The 9636-nt window shown below is 48.3% G+C and overlaps 1 protein-coding gene across 1 annotated transcript; it reads left to right on the forward strand.

Annotated features, from left to right (window-relative positions):
* The first annotated feature begins 854 nt into the window (after positions 1-854).
* Positions 855-2590, forward strand: LOC137370771 (protein argonaute-2-like). Its single transcript, XM_068032747.1, has 2 exons — positions 855-1665; positions 2538-2590. The coding sequence occupies exons 1-2, from the start codon at positions 855-857 to the stop codon at positions 2588-2590; spliced, it is 864 nt and encodes a 287-aa protein (XP_067888848.1).
* Positions 2591-9636: the final 7046 nt, after the last annotated feature.

The raw sequence follows: 9636 nt of genomic DNA on the forward strand, positions 1-9636 counted from the left end.
GTTTTCTGAATCACATGAGGATGGGTGGCACTGTGAAGGCGTTGATTGATCTGGGATGATGATCAATATGACCAGCACCAGCCATCAGTAGCTGAGGGACCTGCAACTGGAAAGCAGAGAGGGGAGCAGCAGGGAGGGGAGCAGCAGAGAGCGGAGCAGACAAGAGGGGGGCAGATAAGAGGAGAGCAGCAGGGAGGGGAGCAGCAGGGAGGGGAGCAGACGAGAGGGGAGCAGAAGAGACGGGAGCAGAAGAGAGGGGAGCAGAAGAGAGGGGTGCAGACGAGAGGGGTGCAGACGAGAAGAGTGCAGACGAAAGGGGAGCAGCAGAAAGGGGCACAGCAGAGAGGGTAGCAGCAGGGAGGGGAGCAGACGAGAGGGGAGCAGACAAGAGGAGAGCAGACGAGAGGGGAGCAGAAGAGAGGGGAGCAGACGAGAGGGAAGCAGACGAGAGGGGAGCAGACGAGAGGGGAGCAGCAGAAAGGGGAGCAGCAGGGAGGGGAGCAGCAGGGAGGGGAGCAGAAGGGAGGGGAGCAGACGAGAGGAGAGCAGACGAGAGGGGAGCAGACGAGAGGGGTGCAGACGAGAAGGGAGCAGCAGAAAGGGGAGAAGCAGGGAGGGGAGCAGCAGAGATGGGAGCAGCAGAGAGGGAGCATCAGGGAGAGGAGCAGCAGAAAGGGGAGCAGCAGGGAGAGGAGCAGCAGAAAGGGAAGCAGCAGAGAGGGGAGCAGCATGGAGGGGAGCAGCAAGGCAGGGAGCAGCAGAGAGGGGAGTAGCAGAGAGGGGAACAGCAGGGAGGGGAACAGCAGGGAGGGGAGCAGCAGGGAGGGGAGAAGCAGGGAGGGAAGCAGCAAGGAATGGAGCAGACGAGAGGGGTGCAGATGCAAGGGGTGCAGAAGAGAGGGGAACAGATGAGAGGGGTGCGGACGAGAAGTGTGCAGACAGGAGGGGAGCAGCAGAAAGGGGAGCAGCAGAGAGGCGAGCAGCAGGGAGGGGAGCAGCAGAGAGGGGTGCAGACGAGAGGTGAGCAGGAGAGAGGGGAGCAGGAGAGAGGGGTGCAGACAAGAGGGGTGCAGATGAGAGGGGTGCAGACGAGACGGGTGCAGGCGAGAAGTGTGCAGATGAGAGGGGAACAGAGGAGAGGGGAGCAGATGAGAGGGGAGCAGCAGAAACAGGAGCAGGAGAGCGGGGTGCAGCAGAGAGGGGAGCAGCAGGGAGGGGAGCAGCAGGGAGGGGAACAGCAGAGAGGGGAGCAGCAGAGAGGGGAGCAGATGAGAGGGGCGCAGACGAGAGGGGAGCAGCAGAGAGGGGAGCAGCAGGGAGGGGAGCAGCAGAGAGGGGAGCAGCATGGAGGGGAGCAGCATGGAGGGGAGCAGCAGGGAGGGGAGCAGCAAGGAGGGGAGCAGCAAGGCGGGGAACAGAAAGGCGGGGAGCAGCAGAGAGGTGAGCAGCAGAGAGGCGAGCAGCAGAGAGGGGAACAGCAGGGAGGGGAGCAGCAGGGAGGGGAGAAGCAGGGAGGGAAGCAGCAAGGAAAGGAGCAGACAAGAGGGGTGCAGATGCAAGGGGTGCAGAAGAGAGGGGAGCAGACGAGAGGGGAGCAGACGAGAGGGGTGCAGATGAGAAGTGTGCAGACAGGAGGGGAGCAGCAGAAAGGGGAGCAGCAGGGAGGTGTGCAGCAGAGAGGGGAGCAGCAGAGAGGGGTGCAGGAGAGAGGAGAGCAGGAGAGAGGAGAGCAGGAGAGAGGGGTGCAGATGAGAGGGGTGCAGACGAGAGGGGTGCAGACGAGAAGTGTGCAAATGAGAGGGGAACAGATGAGAGGGGAGCAGCAGAAACAGGAGCAGGAGATAGGGGGGCAGGAGAGAGCGGATCAGCAGAGAGGGGATCAGGAGAGAGGGGATCAGCAGAGAGGGGATCAGCAGAGAGGGAAGCAGCAGAGAGGTGAGCAGCAGAGAGGGGAGCAGCAGGGAGGGGAGCAGCAGGGAGGGGAGCAGCAGAGAGGGGAGCAGCAGGGAGGGGAGCAGCAGAGAGGGGAGCAACAGAATGGGGAGCAGCAGAGAGGGGAGCTGCAGGGAGGGGAGCAGGAGAGGGGAGCAGCAGAGAGGGGAGCAGCAGAGAGGGGAACAGCAGAAAGGGGAGCAGCAGAGAGGGGAGCAGCAGAGAGGGGAGTAGGAGAGAGGGGAGGAGTACAGAGTGGAGCAGCAGAGAGGGGAGCAGCAGAGAGGGGAGCAGCAGGGAGGGGAGCTGCAAGGCAGGGAGCTGCAGAGAGGGGAGCAGCAGGGAGGGGAGCAGCAGGGAGGGGAGCAGCAGAGAGGGGAGCAGCAGGGAGGGAAGCAGCAAGGAGGGGAACAGACGAGCGGGGTGCAGACGAAAGGGGTGCAGATGAGCAATGTGCAGACGAGAGGGGAGCAGCAGAAAGGGGAGCAGCAGAGAGGGGAGCAGCAGAGAGACCAGCAGCTTGCAAGAGGCACTAGTGGTGGCACAAACGATACAGTGTCATAGTCCTGTAGTTTTTTTCTGGGAATATGCGGTTTGCCTTCAAGGCTTGCAAGGGATCAGTATTGCTTTAAGAACCTGCAAGCCTCAGGAGTTATAGGAAAGTACATTTTAGTTGCCTTCGAAACAGCCATTTGGAGACTGCGATTCAAAGGGTGCTTGCTAATTACCATAGATACAGCCACGAGGAGTGAGTCTCATGCGATACATTTGTTACAATTCAGTTTTGAACTGGCTTTTAGTCGAAGACAGTTTGTTCTAACAGAACACATAGACACCGAGGACACAACTGTGATGACAGCACTTGGTAAAAGAGCTCTCAACCATTTAAACTGAAGGAAGAGGATTTTAGTCTGTTTAATTATTATCTCTCAAAATTCTAAAAAAAAGTCAAGGCAAAACAGAGATCTCTGGTAATTTAAATTGAAGAAAAGGAAGTTAGACTGTGACAATCTTTTTATCCCTCAAAAACTCTAAAGTCAGATTGATTCTGTTGAAAGTGTTTGCAAGTCATTAATTGTTGAAATTCGCTGGAGAAGGAAAGCAAAATTCTGTGAGGACTTCAAGCAACATTCTATGAGGACTTCAAGCTACATTGCACTGTAAATTTGCAAGGACTCTATTGTTTTCTATTTTAAATGTTATCTATATCTTCATAGTGTTTAAGAATTTAGTTGTTCGAATTAAAGAGTTAATTTGTTGATTTAAAGACACCTGGTTTGGTTAGCCTCATTCGGCGGTTAATAGATGGTACAATTTGGCTGGGCCTTTCTTTAATTTGGAAAGTTTAAAATGATATGTTAGGCGATCTGTGGAACCACGGGATTGAATTAACAGTGCGTTTCTCCCACCAAAATCAGAATCGTATATTTTGATTTGGGGCTTTGACAGGAGCGGTCGGTCGTGACAACAGGCAGAGGCTGCGTTTCCTTGACATGTTGGAACAACATTGATTTAGGAGGCTCACATGGTATTCTTCAGTGATATCAATTAAGAATGCATTGTAGGCCTTGCATCTAGTGGCCTGCGATGCTGCCTGTCCCCAGTGAATTGATGTAAGTCTGCATAACAGTACTATAAGCAACCCTACCTGAATGCATTTCTCCCCCCCCCCCCCCCACCACCCCCGTGAATCTATTTTTGAGTCCGTAAACCTTAAACTTCAGTAAACCTTTTTTGTTTAACAGTTTCAAAGATGTGTATTCTCTACACCTGGCGAGATTAGAACCATCTAAAAGAGGTGCAGCTGCTTCCCCAGTCACTGACTCCAGCTGAAGTGAAGAGTTGGAAAGCTATGAAGAGTTCCCAAACTTTATTTGCTAAATTGAAGCTTGAATCCTTCCTCACCATGCTACTACAATCTCACCTCACCCCTACATTTTTCAACCCCCACCCCCAAGTAATCTGTCACTCCTATACCCTACCCTCACCCTGACCCTCATATTCTCAGAATGACTCTGGAAAAGGTATGACATTCGCCTTGGGCACTCTACTCTATCCCATCCTTACGGAAGAGAAGGAGGAGGAATAGCAACACACTGAAGTGACGAGAATTAAGCATCATGGCAGAAGGCACAAGCCCAGCAGGTACTACCTTCTATAGCATATCTATAGGCAGCACAGGTCCTTCAAGGACCTCTTGATGTAGCTCTGTAATTGTATAAGGTTCCATAACACATCTGTGCTTCATGAAGAGCTCCATAAAATAATAGCCACAAACATCCAATAAAATAGCACGTACTGAGACTGAATAGCATGCACCGATACTCTGTAAACCAGCACAAATTAATGCTCCATGGAATAGCAGAGACAGTTAGCAGAAATTAACACATTAAAATGGTTTGAATTTTGCAGTCAGTGGTGAACAAATACAACCAGACATTCATTACATTTACGCTTGCCCACAGACGTCATATGGGATTTTGCACTGAAGTTTACTGTAAATTAGAAAGTGAAAACTGCGCAATGCCCTCCACAGGGAATCTGGGACCTGTGTGAGCAGGACAAGGAATTTGGTGTCTCCTTAACCAATCAGATTAAGAATCCTTACTGAGACATACAGGGCTGAATCTTCCAAACTTTGAAGATTTTTGGGCGGCGGGACCATTTTCGGGTCCTGATCCCATTGGCAGCAGCAACAGGACTTCAGGTCCAACCTTACTTGAGTAGGTCAATTAAGAATCCACCTCCAAGAGCTCTGTCCAATTAGAGATGATGGGCGGGTTGCAGAGGTGGGAGGTGGATACAACACAGCCCATTGCTCGGGTGGCCGGCAGTCCTCACAGTATTACCAGTCAGAGCGCTGCTGAGGGGCAAAGCAGCAGCAGAGGCAGAGATGCAGTCAAGGTGCCAGCATTATCAGGGGCGCAGCTGACACTGCATCAGTCCCAGCATTATTGGAGACATCAGTCTCCAGGAGAACGTCCCATTATGGCAAGCCTTTAACATGGGACTGCATCAACCTTGCCATTTCTTGCCAGTAAACTTTAAAAAGCCTTGACATTTCATGCAGTTCCGACCTCCTGCTGCGTAGCTGCATCCTCTGAGGGTGCTGACACAGCAGGGAGAACCTTGCAATGCTGGCAATATCGCTGAAAATCAATCTCTTAACTATTTTAATTGGTTTCCCTCCGTGGACACGCAGGTTGCTGGCAACAGACCCAGCCCATCCCTGGGAAAAGTGGCCGGAGGCAGGAAGTCTTTGGCAAACCAGCCCCCGATTAATTTTTCCCTAATTTTGCTTGCCCTGTCCAGCTCCAGGCTCCAAACCCATCTCCAAGGGCCTGAGAAAATCCCCCCCCACCCCACCCCCATCTCGAGACTGAACCAGGAAGTGTAAGTTACAATACTTAATTTACTGTCAAATCATACCCAGGAAGCAAAATAAAGAGAGAGAAAGATGGGATTAAGAGGGAGAGAAAATGAAAGAGACAGAAAGAAAAAGTTAAAAAAAAATAATTTAATTATCACCAACAATAATTAAAATCTGAAGGAATGAGACTCCACATATGTAAAATTTAATTTTCAGTGCCATGAGATGTTGTTTGAAAGTAATTAAGACTGAGAATACCATTAAAAATGTATACTGGAATGGAAAAATTCTAACTTTCTCTGGCACGTTTAGCGAGTTCCTGCGACATAAGTACAATAACTTCACACTGTTCCATGCATGTCAATACTGAGGCTCTCGAGAAGATACTGTAATAGAGCAGCTTCTGGAACACAGGGTGACTCATTGAAACATAGAAACATAGAAAATGGGAGCAGGAGTAGGCCATTCGGCCCTTCAAGCCTGCTCCGCCATTCATTATGATCATGGCTGATCATCCAACTCAGTAGCCTGTTCCCACTTTCGCCCTATACCCTTTGATCCCTTTAGACCCAAGAGCTATATCTAATTCCTTCTTGAAAACATTCAATGTTTTGGCTTCAACTGCTTTCTGTGGTAGCGAATTCTACAGGCTCACCACTCTCTGGGTGACGAAATTTCTCCTTATCTCAGCCCTGAAAGGTTTACCCCGTATCCTTAGACAATGAACCCTGGTTCTGGACTCCCCCACCATCGGGAACATCCTTCCTGCATCTACCCTGTCAAGTCCGGTTAGAATTTTATAGGTTTCGATGAGATCCACACCCCCCCCCCCCCCCCACCACTCTTCTGAACTTCTGCAAATATAATCCTAACCGACACAATCTCTCCTCATATGTCAGTCCCAACATCCCAGGAATCAGTCTGGTAAACCTTTGCTGCACTCCCTCTATAGCAAGAACATCCTTCCTCAGATAAGGAGACCAAAACTGCACACAATATTCCAGGTGTGGCCTCACCAAGGCCCTGTATAATTGCAGCAAGACATCCCTGTTCCTGTACTCGAATCCTCTCGCTATGAAGGCCAACATACCATTTGCCTTTTTTACCGCCTGTTGCACCTACATGCTTACCTTCAGCGTCTGGTGTATGAGAACACCCAGAACTCACTGCATATTCCCCTTTCTCAATTTATAGCTATTCAGATAATAATCTGCCTTCCTGTTTTTGCTGCCAAAGTGGATAATTCACATTTATCCACATTATACTGCGTCTGCCATGCATTAGCCCACTCACTCAAATTGTCCAAATCACCCTGAAGCCTCTCTGCATCCTCCTCACAACTCACCCCCCCCACCTAGTTTTGTGTCATCTGAAAATTTGGAGATATTACATTTAGTTTCCTCATCTAAATCATTAATATATATTGTGAACAGCAACTTCTTGATTTCCACGGTTAACTGTGCATGTGTGGTTACCAGAAGCCGCTATCAAATTTACACTTCAATAACAGTGAGACCACTGTTATTTTTACGGCCAAATCTAATGCCCCATAAAATAAAATTCAACCTTAAAATAACACACATTGATCCCCATAAAATGACACACTGCGACCCACAAAATAATATATACTGATATGCCATGAATTTAATGGTGTTCTAAGCTTTAATTACTTGCAAACAACCTCTCATGGCATTGAAAATTAATTTGCGCATGTGTGGAGTCTCATTCCTTCAGATTTTAATTATTGTTGGAGATGATTAAAAAAGCAGTTAATGGTGGCCAGCAGAGGCTGAATGCTCCATTTTAAAGGCCTCCTATGCCACCTGGCTGACATGCATGCTGGATCCCATTATGATTGGGCGGCACAGTGGCGCAGTGGTTAGCACCGCAGCCTCACAGCTCCAGCGACCCGGGTTCAGTTCTGGGTACTGCCTGTGTGGAGTTTGCAAGTTCTCCCTGTGTCTGCGTGGGCTTTCGCCGGGTACTCCGGTTTCCTCCTACCACCAAAAGACTTGCAGGTTGATAGGTAAATTGGCCATTATAAATTGTCCCTAGTATAGGTAGGTGGTAGGGGAATATAGGGACGGGGATGTGGTAAGAATATGGGATTAGTGTAGGGTTAGTATAAATGGGTGGTTGATAGTCGGCACAGACTCGGTGGGCCGAAGGGCCTGTTTCAGTGCTGTATCTATAAATAAAATAAAATAGATTGGACCAGAGTTTAAAACGGGGCCTGAGCAGTGGAAGCCACTAGAGCTTTCGCACCAGGCGAAGACAGATTAGCAGCTATCAGATGGACAGAGCAGGCCTTTCATTCCCCACAATAACATTGGACTTCTCACCCAAGCAGCAATTAAGGTCCCCTTGCAGCAAATGTTCACTTTGCCAGCTTGCCATAAGTAGGTAAATAGGGCTGATGATGGAAGATTCAGTGTGACCAGGCATTTTCATTTGGTAGCGTGGACACAAAGCTGCTTCATTCTGCTTCATTCCCACCGATCACACAAACATTGGCATAGGATTTATCCTTGTGCAAAATATATGATGGCAAATTTAGTTTCTAACTATTTTTCTGCAAATTGTATAACAAGAGAAATTATATCATTAAGCAAATAATGCAATTTTATAGGAATACAAAATAATGGTTCTCAAAATTCTAGGCTCCAATGGTGGATCCCAACCAAAAGTTAATTGCAGGATGTTTAGTGCAGAAGCAAATTCTGACACAACCAGGGATCACTGGGTATCCAATGCTAATGCAAATCCCATCTAGGATGAATGGAGCCTCCATCGTCCCTAAACATGTTGTAATGGCTAGGGCCAAGGGGAGAGATATCCCGTGTCATTAATTTCCTCAGTCCCAGCCTCACATAAGCTGGAAGCCCATGGTGAACCCAATGTACTGGTTGTTACAGTGGCAGGAAGGGTGGGGTGTGGGGGGGGGGGGGGGTGGGGGGGGAGGTCCATCCTGAGTTCTGGCCTGCCCCCATCCCATGACTGCGAGTGTAATGAGCAGTATCAGCTCCTGTGCAAAAAGGGTTGATTATGAGCAGCAGTTCAATTTTGTTCCTGAGGCCATAGAGCAGTTTGCCAGAACCACATTTCCTGCCCCTCCTCCCCACCCACCCTCACCCCACCAGCCCCCCACCGACCCCCCGTCGACCCCTGAGGTGCAATCCCAAGATTTGAGCATACTGCCATAGTCAGCCAGCTGACAAGCAAAATGGGTGATTGCAGCCTAATCATTAGTATTCTGGCCAGGGTCAGGCAGGGAGGTTACTAGTGTTGGTAATGCAAGGCTGAGGATTTCCAGGATCTAGCATTTATTTTTGTTTATTTGTGGATAAAGTGGCATCTATTTTTTCTCATCACTTCCTGCTCTCTATAGATCATAGGCCAACTGCAACCAAGAAAATAAGCATGTGAGAAAGTAGCCCACTTGATAATAATTTACACCAAGTCAAACTCTGAAGAAGTAAGTTTATTTAACGTTCTTGCAAGATCGGGTGTCCTACAATCAGGCACCCCGATCAACATATTCAGTTCATGTTTATACAATACAAATCCATTTGTCCACGCCTTTATTTTACATTATTGGTTATAACATATTATGACACTAACCTATCCTATGGTTGCTACAGTCTCCTCCTCTGTTTACTTCTCCCCCTACTCTAACTTTCTAGCCCCTAACTCTTGTTTTTGTTTTACCTAATTTGGCTCTCCATTATGTGTTTTAACTTGCAGCTGTCAGCCTTTATCTTAGTGGGGCAGTTTTTTATTCACTACATCCTTTGTTCTAACTCTTGCTGTTTCTCTTTTATCTGCCTAAGCACAATTTTTAAGTGATGTACTGTCCCAAGGTCTGTACTTACATACCCTTATCAATTCTCTTTTTCAGTGATGTACTGTCTTAAGGTCTCCACTTACAGACCCTTATCAGTTCTCTTTGTCAGTGATGTACTGTCTTAAGGTCTCCACTGACATATCCTTATCAGTTCTCTTTTTCAGTGATTTCATTATGTTGTGCACAAATGACTTCTTGGTAACTTTCCACAAGCTGTAGAAACAACATTTCAGTATTTCTTATTCTCACAATTCCCCCTTTTCTTTTACTTAATCCTTGTTGTTTTCTACATACTGCGGAGGGTTCTCATATGTCCTCTCAAATCCTCTGAGCATTATTTCAGCCGCCTTTTCAATGTCTGTATCTCCGTTGATATTATCCACTTTGTCATTACCTAACAGGTATATACTTTCTTCCTGGCCTCTTTGTATTGACATCTGCTTCGTCAAAGCTGTCTCAATCAATCGCTGTGTCAGCCCTCTTACACAAG

This window comes from Heterodontus francisci, chromosome 1 (assembly GCF_036365525.1).
Source record: "Heterodontus francisci isolate sHetFra1 chromosome 1, sHetFra1.hap1, whole genome shotgun sequence".
Taxonomy (NCBI): Eukaryota; Metazoa; Chordata; class Chondrichthyes; order Heterodontiformes; family Heterodontidae; genus Heterodontus; species Heterodontus francisci.

What these genes read in the sequence shown, in the direction of transcription:
- LOC137370771 (XM_068032747.1), top strand. Translation starts at nt 855, where the DNA reads ATGGAGCAGACGAGAGGGGTGCAGATGCAAGGGGTGCAGAAGAGAGGG. An exon ending in GAAAGGGGAGCAGCAGGGAG is followed by an intron (nt 1,666 to 2,537) that starts GTGTGCAGCAGA and finishes TTTGCCTTCAAG; the next exon opens with GCTTGCAAGGGATCAGTATT.